Genomic DNA, 19388 nt, shown 5'->3' on the forward strand with positions numbered 1-19388 from the left:
ATTTCTCTTCTTTATCTACCATATTTTTAGAAAACTAAGTGCTATGTCTCTTATGAAATGGTGCTTATGAATGTGTGTTCCAGCTGAGACTTTTAATGATCACTAGTGAATCAGCCTCCTGTGGGGGCAAAAAATAATAACGGTATGCTCTTTTTAAATAGATACAAAAGCCCTTCTTAAATATTATTTTTTAATTGAGCAGGTAATTTAACCGTCCTGCAGGCTGTTTTCTGCCTCATCTTCCACACCCCTCCTAACAGTAGTGCACAGTTCCATCAGCAAAATGTCAGAATGTCTTTTCTCATCTAGATTCTGATAGACGTAGATCAGAAAGACAGAAGGCAGCTCTAGGTTACCTTTTGGATTTGGGGAGCTTTGGTCAGATGTCCATTTACAAAGCCAATAAAGTGTTTATTGTTGGTGGGGAAAGAATAGGACTCTTTCTTCCTCGTCATTTGGCAAGTCCGCAAATGTCATCTTCACGTAAATGACTCAAATACAACACTTCAGCATACCAACAGGAGCACTTTCTAAAATGTGTTTGCTTAGAGGTGGTGCAGATCATGTGACACACATAAACGCACTCCGTGAGGCACATGCTTGTGTCCAGGAGCTCATGCTCCTGCCTCAAGTGCTGTGGGATAGCCTGGGGAGGCTCCATTTCTTGGAAAATTTCATGCAGGGTCTATGATGGATTTCATAATAGACTCTAATGATATTCTTAAATCTTTTTTTTAAACTTACTTTAACATTTATTTATTTTTGAGAGAGAGAGCGAGCAGCGGAGGAGCAGAGAAAGAGCAAGACACAGAATCCGAAGCAGGCTTCAGGCTCTGGGTTTGAACTCACGAACCGCAAGGTCATGACCTGAGCTGAAATCGGACGCTTAACTGTCTGAACCACCCAGGCGCCCCAATATCTTTAAATCTTATCCTGGTTTCTCTGTCAAGGAAACCATTTCTTTAAAGCTGCTTGGCCCTTGCTTTTTTTTTTTTTCCCCCCACTTGGTTAAAAAGTTTGGTCAAGAACAATTCCTTTATATAATAAAAAGAAATATGGGGCCTGGGGCTATGAGTCTTGGGCAGAATCAGGGTGTTTTTTTCCAGCAGGTATCAGGAATGTGAATAATCCCTCGGGCATACAGTACAGCTGCTGCTTTGAACTTGGCCCTGGGTCTTAAAAGCCAGCTATTCAGAACAGCTTGGCTCTAGAGTGAAATCAGTGGTCTTACCGCCTTTGGATTTATCCCCTTCTTTCTTGTTTTGTTACTTTTATTTAGAGAAGTGTGGACACACTTTCAGTCTTCCAAGATAAGAAACCAGCAACAAATGTCATCGTTATTGAAAAAGTCCTCCTAGATCAGGCAATCATTGTGTCAACCGAAAGGCTTTCTGGAATTAGCAGGAGAAGCAGAATGCAAGGCTCCCCTTCCAGACAGACAGACAAGTGTGGTAGAACAGACTCTGAAAACCAGGAGCGATGTGGAATATTCAGGGGTGCACTTGGCCTGTCGGCCCTGTAGGCATGTCAGGGCTCAGCGTTCCACGTTCAGGTTTTGTCCTCCGTATGGCAGGGCCTAAGCTGGAATGGAAGCTTGTGCACTGGGAAGCTGGGCAACCTCACTCTGACATGGAGTGGCTTCCTTGCTTTAACCTAGGAGCCAAGAGTAGCTAATGAGATGGGTAATTAAACCCAGGAAACTTTAGAACCTGGAATCTTGTAATTGAATATCCATTGTGCTAGACCTTTTGCTATTGTGACCCCTGATGAAATGGATCGGGTGTAGACCAAGCACTGTTGTGTCATTCTGTGGCACTTTTCTGAAGTGTGAAGTTTTCTTTTTAATGCTTGTCACTTATACACCTAATATACACCTAATATAATTCCATGTTTCTTTCTTTAGATTCTAAATATAGATCTACAGATATATATGCACACACATGCGTATGCACTTGTCAATGTTTGAATGCGTGAACTGTTAAATAATGTTTGTTTTCAGAAGTTCATTTGTAGTATTGATGTTTAGAAACTAGCCCCTGGTTATTTGTGACTGTGACTCACTGGTTTTGTGCTTTCTGAGCACTTAGCACCATACGTATATATGTAAAAATGCACAATAATATCATTTGGGAAAGAAATCACTCATAAGCCACCACCATACCCTCACCAATGAACTCTCTTCATTTTCCATTCCCCTGCCAGTGTTTGGCCAAATGATGTGAAACTTTAACAGAGTTGTAATATTAGGAAAAATTAAAACAATATGTGCTTTCGAAATTTAATGTGTTGTCTAAACATTTTTCTTTATTGCTCTGTGTATATGATTTTTAATGGCTATGCTGAGAAAGTTAATCTAGCACACGTAATTTACAGAGCTCCCCTGCTACAGTTGGCCTTTAGGTTGTCTCAGTGATTTTACCTTTAATACAGCAGTAAACACCCTAACTTTTTTTCTTCTTAGGATATTTCCTTAGGATAATGCCTGAGAGTAGAAATATCTAGATTTTGTATCTTTTTTTTTAATGTTTACTTTTGAGAGAGAGAGAGAGAGTGTGTGTGTGTGTGTGTGTGTGTGTGTGTGTGTGTGTGTGCACGCGCACGCGCACACGCACAATCGAGGGGCAGAGTGAGAAGAGGACAGAGGAACCCAAGCAGGTTCTGCGGTGACAGCAGAGAGCCCGAATATGGGGCTCGAACTCACAAACCATGAGGTCATGACCTGAACCAGAACCAAGAGTTGGATGCTTAACTGACTGAGTCATCCAGGCACCCCAAGATTTTCTATCTTCTTAAAACACATTACCTGTGTGCTTCCCAAAGGGCCTGTGCCAATTTCTGTTAGTTGGCATCTTTTAATTTTTTAAATGTTTATTTTTGAGAGAGAGAGGAAGACAGAATGTGAGTGGGGGAGGGGCAGAGAGCAAGGGAGACCCAGAATCCAAAACAGGCTCCAAGCTCTGAGCTGTCAGCACAGAGCCTGACACGGGGCTCGAACTTATGGAACCGTGAGATCATGACCTGAGCCAAAGTCGGCCGCTCAACCGACTGAGCCACCTAGACACCCCTGTTAGTTGGCATCTTTTAAATCGTCAAAGTGTCTCTTTACAGGCCAGTACTCAAGTGTCCCGTATTCCTAGTAACATTCAAACTCAGGGCTAGGTGAGCCCTCTGAAGTACAGGCTGAGCTGGAAATTCCATCCATCAGCTGTTGCTAGCTAGCCTCAATGCAAGTTGGTCCTGGGCATCAGCTGGAGTCTGGGAGGGTGTGGTCTACCCTCTGGACAAAAGGTCTTTCCCAATTTCCTGTCCCATAGGCTTCCTGTGGCATTCTGTCAGCCCCTGTGTAGGGTGGAGAATATATGTGTTTGTGCTTTGGGACCTAAAATTGTAACAGTTGAAAACCCTTAGAGTGAATTATTAAATCTAAACCAGAGCCTGTTGGCTTCTTGTGCTTGACTGGGAGTCTGTTTCGTTATGGTAGTTTTTACAAAACACTTCTGAGTAAGAAATAAATTCCAAATCTTTTTTTCCCCCCTCTCTTGCCAAACTCCACCAGGAAACAGAATCTCGTTATTTCAGTTAGAATATATTAATACTGACCCTCTCCAGCAGTTGGGACTTTTCAGGTTAGGATCACACGGCTTCTATTTTTACTCTAGTCTAAACTGTGGTCATATGGATAACAAAATAAATACTGGAATATTCTAGTTTAGAGGGGGAGAGGCGGCAATGCTTATAATAACATGGCTACAAACCTCTTGCTTTCCTCTGTTTGATATTCCAAAAAAGGAAGAAAGCACAACTTGGAACACATCTGTAAGTAATGAACATTTTCCTTTTGTGTATCATGCATATTCAACATAATCCCACTCAAAATCCCAGCATTGCTTTAATATACATTGCTTCGTAGAGCCCTATTTTTGTTGCCAACAGATTTAATTCAGGACAAAGCTTCTTCCCTTCTGTCTTTGGATTAGGAATATGAACCCTTTACCACAAACAGAAGGAAGAATTGTTGGTGTGTAAATTAAAATAAAAACTTAAAAAAAAAATTGGTGTGTCCGACTTCCCTCCACTCCTCTGCCGTGCCCCCCTTCACTTCCTTGTTGCCTAAGAGGAAGACTGGTTTTTGTTTAGCATTAGCAATAAACCAATTTCAGGAAGAGTATTTTTTAAAGACATATTGATTGAATTTTTGTAATTCCAGTGTTTCAGAATTCAAAAGCTAGAAAATCTAACTGCTTTGAACCACTTTTTTTTTTAAGAGGAAAATTTCTACCATTAAGTACACTAACTCAGTGTTACTGTAAAAAAATTTTTTTTAATGTTTATTTTAGAGAGACAGAGAGAGACAGCATGAGCGGGGGAGGAGCAGAGAGAGAGAGGGAGACTCAGAATCTGAAGCAGGCTCCAAGCTGTCAGCACAGAGCCCGAAGTGGGGTTTGAACCCACAAACTGTGAGATTGTGACCTGAGCCGAAGTTGGAGGTTAACCAACTGAGCCACCCAGGTGCCCCACTCAGTGTTATTTTTTAAATGCTCTTCAGCCATTTTAAGGAACTTCTTTTTTTCAACGTTTTTTATTTATTTTTGGGACAGAGAGAGACAGAGCATGAACGGGGGAGGGGCAGAGAGAGAGGGAGACACAGAATCGGAAACAGGCTCCAGGCTCCGAGCCATCAGCCCAGAGCCTGACGCGGGGCTCGAACTCACAGACCGCGAGATGGTGACCTGGCTGAAGTCGGACGCTTAACCGACTGCGCCACCCAGGCGCCCGTCTTCAGCCATTTTAAAGTTCTCCATAGACCAACACTGTCTCTGGCTCATTGGAGGCATCCCTAATGAGTTGGTGGTTTCTTCTAAGGTCATACTTATCTTTATGGCTCTTCTCACAGTATAAGGCAGAAGTGCAGATTGCCCTTTTTAAAGAGACCAGGTAAGAGAATGTTGATCTAATTTTCCCAGATGTGAGGTAACCAGGTAATGTCATTAAAAAGCGTGGTTATTTCCTTTCCCCAAGTGGCTGTAAGCTTGGGTTCAGCCTTTCTGAAAAATGTGACATCTTCCTCTGTTGAGCCTTTATCGTGTGTTGTCTCTTGGAGCACAATGATAGGTCTGGTAGAGGATGCAGAAAACAGCAGACCGGGTCCCGATCCTCCGACCGCTTCAAGGAATGTACATTCTAAGGAGTGAGATCAGATTCCCACTCTGTGAGGCATCCAACAGGAAAATCCCAACCAGAGTGGTAATTCCAAATGAGTGGTTGGAACTTGAAGAACTGTAAATAGATACCGTAGGAATTCTGTCGTATGCTGTGGCTTGGTTTGTTTCAGAAGGTTCATGGAACAAGTTGGATTTCTCCATAGTTGCCTATGATTTTACGTTAATTTGTTTTAAATTTGCCATTTTTATGAGCAACATCCTGCCTCACACTTCATACCTTCATGTGATTCTTCCTTCATAAAACCTAATGTTTTTTTTTTTTTTTTCAGAATTTGGGTTTATTTTCCTAATACACACAAGTAAATAATTTATAGGCATACCTTGTTTTATTATGCTTTGCAGGTATTACGGGGTTTTTTGTTTTTGTTTTTTATGAATTGAAGTTTGTGGCACCTCTGCATTGAGCAAATTTATCACCACCACTTTTCTTTTTTTGTTTGTTTTTTTTTCAACGTTTTTATTTATTTTTGGGACAGAGAGAGACAGAGCATGAACGGGGGAGGGGCAGAGAGAGAGGGAGACACAGAATCGGAAACAGGCTCCAGGCTCCGAGCCATCAGCCCAGAGCCTGACGCGGGGCTCGAACTCACGGACCGCGAGATCGTGACCTGGCTGAAGTCGGACGCTTAACCGACTGCGCCACCCAGGCGTCCCTAACACCACCACTTTTCTAACAGCATTTGCTCACTTTGTGTCCCCGTCACATTTTGGTAATTCTTACAATATTTCACACTTTTCATTATTATTATGGTGATCTGTGATCAGTGATTAGAATTCATTGAAAGCTCAGATGATGGTTAGCATTTTTTTAGCAATCAAGTACTTTGTAATTAAGATATGTACATTGTTTTAGACATAATGTTACTGCACACTTACTAGACTCTAGAGTAAACCTAACTTTTATACGCACTGGGAAACCAAAAAAAAATTCATTTGACTCTCTTTATTGTGATATTTGCTTTATTGCGGTGGTCTGGAACCGGACCTACAATATTTCTGAGGTATGTCTGTGAATCCATTCCTCACTTTATGGAAGGTACGCTAAAGTTTTTCTTAAAGTAAAAGGCATTAGCTTTCTGGGTAAGTAATTAAGGACTAGTATAGGTGTTTGAAGCAGTTCTAAAGACCTTTCTTGAGGATTTCTTAAGTAGGGGATTTACTAATTTTCTTTCATGTGTGACCTCACCTTTGACCTTGGCTTTTGTATGTATTATATACAGGATGGTAGAGTAAGCATGGGACATGATTGGGTACCAGGTAGTTAGTTGTCTGTAAACAAACCCTTAAAATAAGTGCTTGTAAATACAACAGTATTTGCTTATAAGCTTATGTAACAAGCAAATGTCACATACTCAAGGACAGCAGTATCTTTTTCCAACAATAAACATAGGGTTCTTTCCTTCTATTAACATCTTTGGTTTGGATGGGACACTTGAGAGAGATGAAGGTATTACTGAAAATGAATGGCAATTGATGGTCACGACTCCAGGGATCCTTCATATGGGAAACTTACAGGACATTAGGCAGAGAAGAAACTGTTAAGCTCGAACTCTAACTCTTAACATAGAATTTTCTCCCTATCTATGATGACAAGAATACTAGTTCTGAAAGATGTTAAATAGATACACTGGAGGGAGGATTTCCATGGCTAAGGTTTGTAAGTGCTGGATCAAGCAGGGTTCAACGTGACTATTGGAGTTCTTCTCGTGACCTTTATTATGATTAGGTGTGAATCACAAGAAAAGCAGGTGAGACGTTAGGCACAGCATGGCCAGCACTCTCAGTGAGCATACAATTTGAAGTCCAGACTTGTATATGAAGCCTGCTCCCCACCTCTGAGCTGTAGGTCTTTGGGCAAGCCTCGGGTCCTTGGTCTGCAGTGGAGATTGTTGAGATGATTAAATGTGCCAATGCTTATAAAACACTTAGCACAAAATGCCTGGCACATAATAAACACGTAACAGTCACCTACAGCTAATCCTTTTGAACCCCAGGCTGAATGGGTCTGATATCTTCATGTTCTGGGGAATTACAGTGTAATAGAAAGAACCTAGAATTAGGTGTCTGAAGTCTTGGATTTATCTTTGGCCACCAACTAGACTGAACGATTTTCAGCTACTTTGCCACTGTGGTACTGTTTCTTCACTTTTGAAGCAACTAGATGATCTTGATGCCTATAGTGTCCAGTCATGCTCTAAGATTAATGTCCCTTTGGGCTTTACCTAAGCCAGAATTGGCAAGTTCACCTTAAGGACAAGTATACCATCTCTGAGTGACTGTATGGGAGAAAATTTTAATTATTATTTCATTTACGGTGTATGTTAGCCATTAATAAAATAGTTTATTGAGTCATCTCTGGAAAGATAAGCTAAAGTTAACAGCCAGTTTGGCACTTTATAGTCACTATAAAAATTAATATGCATTTGAGTCTAAATTGGGACAAATGTGCCTTTATCCCAAAACTAAGAGAAGAGTATCATCTAAGTGTTTGTTTTCTATGGTATGATACAGAATGCAATATTAGGCCACATGAATGTTTTATTTTTATATCCAAAGGCTACTTTTCTGAAGGTCAGTTCTGGGGTGTCTGGTATCCATGAATAGTTAGGTTTTCTACTTTCTGTCTTTGTTATTAACCTAAGTTTAAACCGTAAAGTGAATTTAACACCTGCTGCTTTGAGCTCTAATTATCTTGACCACTGTTTATCGCTTGCACTAGTTTAAGGCACTTAGAGAACATTCATCTAGTAGATAAGGCAGTGTATCTTTCAAGGAAGACCTCAGATTTCTAAATAACTGATTTCCACACTGGCAGTTTGAAACGTAGTATTTGTTCAAAGTAGGCTTTATCTACGTGAGAAAATCCAGTGCGTAGATTTGTTCAGTTGCTATGTCACAAATTTTCTTTGCTGAGAAAGTAGACAGGTTGGTGATATTACTAGAACCAAGACTGGTCCACTGGATGGTCTTTTGTGTGTTGAATTAACATTTCTCTGTTCATTTATATTCTAGATACGGTTACAAGTTTGGGCTGAATCGTGTTCTCAAAATACTGGTTTTCATCATCCTCAGGCATGTAAGACCTAGGTCACCATTGCTTTCCTCAGTTTGCCATCCTGAAAGGAGTTTATTTCCTCTTAGAGGCGTTACATAAAGGAAATCGTGTGACCGCATCTCTTGAGTATGTCGTGGAGCCTGGGGTTGGGTAGAGGAAGTGGCAGCAGCTGATACTGAAGTGCAGGTGAGGCCATATGGTGAAAGCACTTCTTTCAAGGCTAAGGAGTTTTTATTTCATCCTGTAGGTGACAGGGAGCCAATAAAAGGTTTTCAGCTGGGAGTGACACTGTCACATTTAAGGGTGGTCCCTCTGCAGAGAATTGATCCAAACACAAAGACGTAAGCAGTGACCAAGTAAGGAGGCCTTAGTAGTTAATGGTCCAGGCCTGGTATGATGAGGTTGCTGTGATTTGGGGGCCAGGGGAGGGATGGAGTTAGGGTGGAGGCAGGTATGTATCTTGCCTTCCCTGGGGCATTTTGGGGATGCAAAACTGAGTCCAATGTGCATTCTCCTCTGGGAAGAACTGCCTCCTCTCTGCAGGCAGTTCGGTGCTCCGGGTTCGGTGGCTGAAGGTGGCGTAGAGTATCAACCTCTATCTTGGTTTGCAGTAGATTCCCACCCCCCCCCCGCCCCCCGTCAGTATACCAGGCGGCTTTCCACAACTTCCCTTTGCTCTCCTGTGTTCACATCTTGCATCAGCCGAGGGGGAAAGGTCTGAAAGACCAGCTCTATTTTTCTTGCAGCTCGTACTCTGAGCCCTCTTAGCCAACATCATTGGCACAGCCTCACAGAAATGGTCAGTCCCAAATTAAACAGCCTCGTTATGAAATCCTCCAGTTGGCCGGCTGCTCCGAGCTGCCGGGCTGTGTCTACGTACATTCTCTCCCCATTCCTTTTGTCCAGTGGCTCTGTCTCATTGAGCAAGAAAGTATTCAGAGTATGTCCTGGGGTTTTCTGCTTAGTGAGGCAGACCACATTTGGCTAGGTGTAAAAAGAAGTCCTCTTGAGTCACCCCTTTCCCTGGCTTTCGAGAGATGCACATCTTCTTTCCCCAGGGGAGTGGTGGTGCATAATCCATTTCTCTCCCCAGGCATGTTGACTGCAGAAGTCTTCTGCAGTGTGGAGTCTTCACAAAAGACACTTGTCATGTTTGGGAAGGTGTTTTTTATTTAAAGGAAAGACAGTGGAGGTATTCTTTGAGCATCATCTGCTACAGTGTGAAAAGGGCCCTGCTTATTGTTCATTGGACTTTGTGGAAGGATTTTGGTAATTCCTCCTATGCGCTTGGTGCCCCTGACATCAGAGCAGGTGATAACTTTTAGTTTGAGGTCATAATTATGGGCACCACACTGGAGGATGGAGGAGAACATACACGTAGCTGCCCTCGAGCACATTAAACAGCCCATTGGCCCCACGACCATGCTGGAGCCCCACAGACCCCGATTGGCTGAGGGCAAGCCAGCTTCTCCAAATGCGCCCAGACTTCTATCCCAAGCCCTGTGGCAACTCGGGCCTGACAACTTCCTCGTAAGGGTTGTCCTGGGGAAGTCTGTTGCTCGTCAGGGTACCCAGTGTGGCTGAACTGTGAGGTGGCCAGAATCCCCTGGAGACGTTTTTGGCCCAACTCTCTGTTCGTTGTGACAGATGTATTAGTCCGGACAGCCGCCGCACCTAATGAATAGAAATGCAGTTTACCCGTAGGGGTTAAATATCTTTGTGTGACCCATGCCCCATCAAACTTCTTTGACAGAGCCAAGAGGAAAATGAAATCAATATGAACAAAAGACAGATAGGTCTCTAAGATGTGAAAAGATACTTTTACTTACTTTTCAGACTCTGGGCTACTTAAATAGATGCAGTGCAACATGTATGGCAAGTTTGGGGGCAGATGATCGCCCAGGCTTAGAATCGAGAGATTTTTAACCTTAGGAATCCTGGAGGTCTTGTGACATGTGTAAACTCTGAAACCTGAGTCAAAGGCCAATTTGTTTTAGGTAATCTCAATGGACAAATATTTATTGAGTGCTCATGTACTTTGAGAGAGGCAGGGAGCATGCTGGGTCATTGAAGACCTGCCTTCAGCAAGTTGGACCCAGCTGAGGCGCAAGAGAAAGTGTACATGAAACAGTGAGAAATGGCAGTAAGAGTTTAGGGCTTAAACTGTTCATACCCTATAAAATCCTCTAGCAGCTTCTAGCTAGATGCCGTACAGGGACGGGGAAGTCAGAACCTTTTTCATAGACAGGATTTGAGAGAAGGAATGAGAGGGTCCTCCAGACGATGTTCACAGGACAGAGTTTAACATAAGCAGGACTGAAAACTGTTCTTCGGTGTGAGCACAAACAGCCTAAGCAACGTTTGCTGAGCACCTAGTGTATGCCAGGAGCTGTGATTACAGGGAGCCGAGGTGGATTAAAGATGAGTGTGGCACCGTCCTTGCCTCAAAGCCGCCGAGAGTCTGATAGGGGTCAGTTGGGTTGATTGTAGAGCTGAGGAATGTGGGCCTCCTGACACGCTTCACAAGCTTTGGGAATTACTGCCTGGAAGGGTGATGATGGCCTTGGAAGCCAGTAGGATGCAGGATGGCCTCAGATTGCAGAGTTCAGCTCTGACCATTCTACCAGAAAAAGTCCAGCACGCTCTTGGCTCAGGGTGGTCACTCGATGCCTACAAGCCAACCCACTGGAAAACCAGTCCCTAAGGTTTTAGTTCTCGATGTGCCGGTGTTGTGGCTCACACAAAACGAGTTCCCATACTTTTCCATCAGTTGGCACTGAAGCCTGGTGGAGAACATGGGCTCAGGTTTAAAATGCGTCAGCTTCTTGAGGCAGCCACTGAAACCGGAGAGAATAAAGTTGGTCCTGTTACGGAGGGCTGGACCCATCTGCCCTCTTAGGAAGGTTCTAGTCACGGCGACCGCTGGAGCGCAAAGTTTTTAAGAGGAAATCTAATGAAAGCCAGTGTAGTAAGGAAAACTTTTTTTTTTTTTTTTTTTTTATAATTCCTGTTAGGAACAAACATTCAGTTTATATTTAAAAATAGGACAATAACTAGTGTTGCCCGTTTCTAAACACAAATGTTTAGAATCTGACAGTCTGCTTTGTTTCTCGGTTGTCATGAGATACTGGTGGTAAAATATCAGTTTACTGAAACCATTAAAAAAAAAAATTATACGTCTACTCTGCCTCCAATTCATGCGAGTACTCTTCTGGCAAGATTAGGGTGAATTTTAATACTAAAACTCTTACTGAAGAGCTAAGAAGCCGGGGAGCTGGTATACTTAGCGAACGATCCCTCTCCATGTGAAGTGTGTGATTTGCTGTTTCCAAGTGCCAGTAATATAAAAAGAATGTGCTTGTGTGGGTTTATCTGCATTTGTCATTAAGGCTCTGCTAAGCCAGTGAGCCCTAGAAGCGGGCTTGTGGGGGCTTTTGCCCTTGTCAGATGAACCCCACAGGCACTGCTGCTCACAGGGTGCCCTGCCTGGCGTCGGCATGGATCTGGGCTGCCTGGACAACTGGGAAGCTCTTGGGTGTAGTGATAAAGGTCTGAGTGTGGCCAAGCCTGCGAATATTTGCAGGGCCTTGATGGATCCTTGGGTCATGATTTGGCAGAAGTGTGGTAATACTATTGTATTCATCCCCAAGAAAGTCTTAAATAATTTGAATGGTTGGTAAGTTTCCCGGTAAGGAAGCCTCACAGTGACCCTGTGACAAAGAGAATGCCTGAGCTGGTGACCCTGTAACAAAGAGAATGCCTGAGCTGGCTTATAACTAGCCCTGGGACCACCAAACTCAGGCAGCTTTAGTGGAATATAATGAAATAAGCCCCTGATAGGTGCTTACGTCTCTGAGCTGTTTGGTTCTCCTGGATTTTAGGCTACATAGGCTTCCTTGGGGGGCTTTTGCCTGTGGTTAGCCTGTGACTTATCAGGATGTCCTGAGGAAGGGGAGGGTGGAAATGCGGGTTCAGAGGAATGGAGGAGAGAGAGATAGTCACTGTGGTGTAAACCTGAACAAGTAAGATAAATGAGCATGTTTCTTGATCTCTCACCATCCTGAATCCCTTCTCATTCTTCTCTCAGAGAGCAGAGCCGACATCTGATAAAGACATGTACCTCGACAACAGCTCTGTTGAAGAAGCTTCAGGAGTGTATCCTATTGATGATGATGACTATGCTTCTGCATCAGGCTCAGGTAAGGCTGGCTACTTCCATGCCCACCTCCGTTCTTTGTGCTTGCACGTGCACCCACACCCATGCACATGCATAGGTGCACACACACACACACACACACAGACATTCTACTGGAACTCACTTCAAGGAGGCAGGCAGGATGCAGGGTGGTTAAAAAGTCAAAATGCCTGGCAGCATATTCTAGCTCTCTGCCACTTAAGCTGTGAGATCTTGGGAACGTATTTGACTTAGCTGAGCCTCCGTTTCCTCATTCATAAAATGGGAGGTAGTAATAGTCTCTATCACGTAGGTTGTAAGGATTAACGGGGTGAACATATCTACAGCTCTAGAAGTCTGGTGCTTGGCAAGTAGTCAGTGTCCTGTTAACATTAGTTTTGATTTTATTATGAAGGCTTTCAGAGTGGTAAAAGTGGAATCTACCCTTAAATTCCTCAAATGCTAGTTTCATGAAACTACCAATCCTGTGTTAGAGATTATGGGTGGGACCAAGAAGAGTTATGCCTTCTTACTCAAAAGTGGGAGGGAGAACGTAGCAGCCAAATAAAATCATGATACAGTGATATCCTTACTCCTCTGGTGTATCAGTTATCTAGTAGCTCAGTAATGCTGCATAACAAACCACCCCGAAGCGTAGTGGCTAAAAACAACAATCATTTATTTAGCTTATTATTCTGTAGATGGCAATTTAGGCTGGGCTAACTGGGTTCCCTCATGTGTCAGTGGCCAACTGTAGGTTGGGTATGCAGCTTTGCTGATCTGCACTGGGCTCTAACATGTGTTTGGGGCAGACTTGGCTCTGATCTACACAGTCTCTCATCCTCCAGTGGGCCAGCCATTTGTTCAGAGGAGGAAGCAGAGATCCCAAGAGGGCAAGTATAAGTGTGCAAACCTCTTGCACACTAAGCTTAGAATTGGCACAGCATCACTACCACGTTTTATTGGTCAAAGTAAGTCACAGGTCCAGGCCAGACTCCAACTCTTAATGAAAGGATGTACAAAGTCACATTGCAGAGGATGTGGATATGGGGTGGGGGGTGGGTATTAAAGGATTCTGGCCATTTTTGCAATCTACTGTAGTGATAAATGTTTCATCTGTACCAGGAATGCACGCCCCTCCAAGAAGCTGGGAAGGAGGAAGAGCTTGTGCATATATTCAACTAACAATCAAGTCAGGAAATTGTGGTCAGCAGTATGCTAGGAAAGTCTTCTCCAAGACCCTTCTTGTTTTGAGTTTTCACTGTAGATTCAACAGATGGCAAAACTTACCCTGAATGTGGATGTCTGTAATCAGATTAGCCTGGGCTTCAGAATGACCAAGAGCAAACTAAAATCAATTGTATCTTTGGTAGAGATCTACCTATATAGGAGTGTTTTAAGTTGGAAAAAAGCAAATCTGAGAAAGACAAGAGAGGTGGTGGCTGACCTAGTAACAATGAGCTTACAATGCAATCTGAATGTAAAAATAGCCCTCGTTATTCTTGGGGAAGTGATATATATCACACATGCAGAATGAGTGTGGAAAGAGTTGTTCTCCATGGCCCACAACGCTATTAATATCTTTCACTCATGGCACCTCTTTTCTTCCTCTAGCACCTCAAAAGTGCTTTGTAACTGCCATCATCAGAGTATCCCAGGAAATAATAACTACGGACCCCTTTTTCCCCCATTTCACAGATCTTAGAACCCAAGAGTTGTTAGATTTGTAGCTATTGTTCAATCACTTTGCTGACTTCCACCAAGATTGTGCTGAAGTTTAATGTAAAGAAAGCAGGTACACAGTCCTGCTTCTCTGCCACCCTTGCAGATGAAAGGGGTCTGGAGTGGGTCATTTGAAATCCTGAATACATTAATCAGATGGATCGAGCTAAGGCTTGCTTCCACCTCGGCTCCAGCCCCGGGCAGATCACTGCTGCAAAGAAGTGCATCATTCTGGACTTTGGAAACCTCCTTATGCTGCTTAAAAGTATATTGATTTGCATCTTAAAGGTGGTAGAAGTTGTAACCAAAATTTATAAAGCACTTCCTGTGTGTCAGGTACTGTTCCTATACTTACAACATCTACGTAAGGGCAGATTGTTATTGTCTCCACTTTTTACATGGGAAAGCCTGAGGCACAGAAGGATTGAGTAACTTGCCTCAGATCGCACTGTCAGAGTAATGGAGCTGGGGTAGGGACTGGGGAGTTGGGCTTGAGAGTGTGTTCTTTTTTGCTCTTTTGTCGTCCTGCCTTCTTGTGTCATAATACCCCACTCTAGAATTAGGCCACCCTGCCTAGCTGATGCCCAATCCCAGCTGGAAACTGGGATCCTCTCCAGGGTTTTGGCCGTTGTTCCTTCTGTCCTCACTCCTATCTTAACTATCTAGTGGCAAAGCAAATGGACTGGAGGAAGTGGCTGGAGGCCTAAAGTGTACTTCCTGGATGAAGAGATGGGGCCATGCTATATGTGTGGGCTCAAGAATGGGCATTAATGAATATGAACACTCTGACCATTCACTTAAATATTTCATAGGCATTCACTGTATGCCAGACATAGTGCCTTGTTCTTGGGACACAGAGATGAGGAAGACTTGGTCCCTGTCTTCAGGGGACCAAGCACCTGAGAGAAATGTAAAAATGAGAAAAAAACAATTATAACACCATGTCAGGAGTAATATGATACAGGAAAATGCTGTACAGCAAAAATTTGAGAGTTAAACATAGTATTCTGGTGCTGTGGAACATACGTACCTTGGGGCACCTGGGCAGCTCAGTCAGTTAAGTGTCTGACTCTTGATTTCAGCTCAGGTCATGATCTCAGAGTGGTGAGATTGAGCCCTGGGTTGGAGCCTGCTTAAGATTCTCTCTCTCTCCCTCTGCCTGCGTGCCTGCCTCCCTCCCTCCCTCCCTCTCTCTCTCTCAAAAAACAAAAACACCCCAAAAAACTAAAAAACAACAAAAAACAAGGGAACACACATACCATCCAATGTCCAACTAAACCATCAACAAAGGAATTGGTCCTAACTCACAAGGACACATAAAACAGTAGAGGAGACAATAGCCATGATGTTTTGAAAGCTGGAAAGCAGATGGTCTTGTAATGGAGAGAGGGGATCACGTTGATTCTGAGAAAGACAGTGTGAGCAGTAGTTTCCCAGGTGGAAACGGGCTCTGGGCTGGGATGTCTCAGGCCAGAGAGAACAGTGAGAGTTTGAAAGTCAGGGATGACAGAGATGTGATCAAGGGGGCTCCCGGGTCTGTGGTTCAGGCAAGAGAGTCAATGTACTTTTTTTTTTTTTTAATTTTTTTTTCAACATTTATTTATTTTTGGGGCAGAGAGAGACAGAGCATGAACGGGGGAGGGGCAGAGAGAGAGGGAGACACAGAATCAGAAACAGGCTCCAGGCTCTGAGCCATCAGCCCAGAGCCCGACGCGGGGCTCGAACTCACGGACCGCGAGATCGTGACCTGGCTGAAGTCGGACGCTTAACCGACTGCGCCACCCAGGCGCCCCCAATGTACTTTAATAAAGATAATAAATACAGTAGAAGAACCACCCGAGGCAGATCACTCCTCTGTCTCTAACGTAAGAAGTGTTAGCTTGAGGGAGTTTTCTACTTTACACAATCTCCTCTCTTCCCAAAACAGATTCTCCTAATTCAGTGAGTCATATTTGTAACTGCTGTGAACAAAGGGGGGTCTTGAAAGCCCTTAATGGAAAATTTTTCATTTGGCATTGAAAAACATTTTTTTGCAAGGAAATGATTCATCGTAGGAGCAAATCAAGCATATTATGTGTCAAACTTTGACAGAAAACCAGGTAGGCTGTTAGAAACGAGAAGTGTGTTTCTGGAGCCATCATTATTAATGACACATTTACATACCATTTTATGTGTACGGTGCTTCCAAAATCTATCCCATTCAGACCTCTGAGAGTTTGTTCCTATCCCCACTTCACACACGAAGACACTGACGCCAGCATTCCTGGCCAAAGGTCAAAGCTGAAGATGCCAGAACCAGTCCTAGATTTGTTTTCAATGCCAAATCCCATATGTAGTTCAGATATACTCTACCATTTCTTCTCTGTATGATGAGTGTACGTGCTAAAGTTGAAGGAGATCGTTGATAGGATAAAATATTTTGAGATGCGAAATTGAAAAACAAAAACAAAAGCAACAGCGTCCTAGCCTCTTGCCACGTTTCCAACACCGCACCTCTTCCGAACTACTTGTTCCATTTTACCAGGATCCTGTGAGGAACTTAGAGGTATTTGTCTTTCGCTCCTGTCTGAGGAAGCAGGTTAGAGTTGCAGAGTCTTGAGTGTGAGTTTGTTACACATTTGACAGATGATCACCTTAAAAAAGAATATTGTATTTGAATGTCAGAAATTCTTAAATGCTATTCTGGTAAAAAGGCAAAAATAAAAATAAAAATAAAATAGTGTCCAGGTGGCAGGCAGTTGGCGGTTAGTTACTCATTGAACAAATACTGGATTGGAGCCTGTGGCTGTTGGGGATTTACTAGGCAATCGGAGAGCAAACAGATGCAGTTCTTGGCCTTACAGAGCTTCTAGTCTACTAGTGGAGATTTCAATCAATAGTTGTGTAAATAAATGCAGGATTACAAATTTGTGATAAATGCAATTACGGTAAGAAAAGTGGTACTAAAAACCATTTAACAGAGGACACTGAGGTAATATGGAAGAGAGGGAGGATAACATGGGGAATGACCTTGGTGCTAATGTCTGGAGGTGAATTAGGAACTAGCCAGGTGAGGGCTTCTGCCAGGAGATCAGGGACAACGGGAAAATGAGGCTCAAGGAGGCTGGAAAAGTGGGCCAGGGCTGGACCCTGCAAGGCTGGGCTGAGGCATTTCCTATACATCTCGAGCAGTGGAGTGCCATTATAATGGTTTTAAACAGGAGGATGATGGGGTGACAGCCAGTTTGTGGGCAGTGGACTGAAAAGGGGGCTCTCAGAAAGAAGGCAGGACAGTGGCTTGTGGACAGTTTATGGTGGCATTGCATGAGAGTGGTGGCCCTGGGACTGTGAAAAGCTGTTAGAGTGAAGACATATTAAGAAAATAAAATTGGTAGAACTAGGGGATGGATTCAGTGTGGGGTAAGGAAGAGGAAGTCAGAGTTGTGACTTCCAGGAATGGGGGGTTCTGTTTGCTGCCCGTTAACACCAGATGACCACCAGGTCTGTAGGGGCAGAGGGAGATTGTGAGCTCTGTTTTGAACACGTTAGAGGTGGATGGCACCTTCGAGTCACTGGAGTGAAAATGTCAAGTAGGCCAGTGGATGTGTAGGTCTGAATTTCAGAGGAGCAGCTAAGCTAATGATATAAACTTAGGTTTTGTTTGTATTTAGATGGTAATTGAAGCCATGGCTGTAGGTGAGGCAGAAAGTGTAGAGTAAGAAGCAGCCTGGGGCTGAGGCTCAAGGAACTCTGATATTTAAACTCTAGGTCAAAAAAGCCTGAGCCCACAGAGGAGACTTAGAAAGAGCCCAAGAGGTGAGGGGGAAAGCCGGGAAGTCAAGTCCTAGAAGCCCCAAGATAGTATATCAAGAAGGAGACGATAGCTGACCAGTGTCCAGTGGTGCTAGGAGGCTCAATTATATGAGGACCACTCTGGAAGATGCCTTTGGATATGGCAGCGTGGAGGACCTTGGTGACCTGATTAACAAGCAGCACTGAGAGCGTGATGACAGTGGAGGTCTGACTAGAGGGGGGGTACAGATAGCTGGTGAGCAGGGATGCTGATGAGGACCCACAGCACCACTGGAAAAGTCTTGGCTGTAAAAAAAAAGCAGAGAGCAGCAGTTCCCCTCAGAGAATAAAGGGCCTACTGTGGGAGAGTCTTCTCTTTCTGTTGTTTTGTTGTGTTTTAAAATGGAGAATGTAGGGGTGCCTGGGTGGCTCAGTTAAATGTACGACTTCAGCTCAGGTCACGATCTCGCAGTTTGTTAGTTCAAGCCCCGCATCAGGCTGTGTGCTGACAGCTCAGAGCCTGGAGCCTGTTTCGGATTCTGTGTCTCCCTCTCTCTCTGCCCCTCCCCCGCTTGTGTTCTGTCTCTCTTTCTCTCTCTCTCTCTCAAAAATAAATGTTAAAAAAAGTTTAAAATAAATAAAATGAAATGGAAAATGTAGCATGTTTCAACACAGGAAAGGAAGAAATCTCATGCACAGAAGAGTTTGAACATTCAAGTAAAAGAGGAGATCCTTGAGAGTGTTAGAACAATATTACAAAACATGCCAGGCTGCCCATGCATCCCTTGGAAATCACTTTATTGCAGTGAAAACTGCAGGAAAGTTAAGTGTGGAATTCGTTTTTTAAGTTTATTTGGGGGGAGAGCGAGCACAAGCAGGGGAGGGGCACTAAAAGGGAGAGAGAATCCCAAGCAGGCTCCGTGCTGTCAGCATGGAGCCCAATGCAGGAGCTTGAACTCACGAACCATGAGATCATGACCTGAGCCAAAATCAAGAGTCAGAGGCTCAACCGACTGAGCCACCTGGCATCCCTTAAATGCCAAATTCCTGAGGAGCAGGTATTTTGAAAACACATGGCCCTGTCAGTGTCCATCTTGAACAGTACCATTTGATATAGAAATCTGTGTTGTGATTCATGTGCTCAGCTCCTCTTTGCTTGTTTTTTTTCCAGGAGCTGATGAGGACGTAGAGAGCCCGGAGATGACCACATCCCGACCACTTCCAAAGATAGGGTTCACTAGTGCTGTTCCCAAAGTGGAAACCACGACATGGGAGATCCAGAACAAGATACCTGCTCAGACGAAGGTGTGTTTGCTTTGCATTGCATTACTGGGTTATTGTAAGTGTTTCATTTTAAAAATTGCACAGAATGTTCCTTTTGAGAAGCCCCACTTAAAATTATGTGAGGACAAATGGTCTTTCATCATCTTGCTGTAAATGGCTC

At 43.6% G+C, this 19388-nt stretch overlaps 1 protein-coding gene and 2 long non-coding RNA genes across 3 annotated transcripts in view; 1 reads left to right on the forward strand and 2 right to left on the reverse strand.

Moving 5' to 3' along the window:
• SDC2 (syndecan 2) overlaps positions 1–19388 on the forward strand; it is a 103841-nt gene that overhangs the window by 76335 nt on the left and 8118 nt on the right. Inside the window, exons 2-3 of the mRNA XM_040494065.1 lie at positions 12365–12476; positions 19116–19249. Coding sequence (XP_040349999.1) covers positions 12365–12476; positions 19116–19249 — 246 coding nt within the window. The remainder of the gene's footprint in view (positions 1–12364; positions 12477–19115; positions 19250–19388) is intronic.
• On the reverse strand, positions 5473–5940 carry LOC121042739 (uncharacterized). Its single transcript, XR_005796414.1, has 2 exons — positions 5883–5940; positions 5473–5649 (listed from the first exon to the last, which is right to left on the reverse strand). It is a non-coding gene; the product is annotated as an uncharacterized LOC121042739 (long non-coding RNA).
• LOC121042742 (uncharacterized) overlaps positions 9428–19388 on the reverse strand; it is a 52020-nt gene continuing 42059 nt past the window's right edge. Inside the window, exon 2 of the long non-coding RNA XR_005796417.1 lies at positions 9428–9951. This is a non-coding gene — a long non-coding RNA (uncharacterized LOC121042742). The remainder of the gene's footprint in view (positions 9952–19388) is intronic.

This window comes from Herpailurus yagouaroundi, unplaced genomic scaffold, assembly GCF_014898765.1.
Source record: "Herpailurus yagouaroundi ecotype Mexico unplaced genomic scaffold, PumYag 186, whole genome shotgun sequence".
In the NCBI taxonomy this organism is placed as follows: Eukaryota; Metazoa; Chordata; class Mammalia; order Carnivora; family Felidae; genus Herpailurus; species Herpailurus yagouaroundi.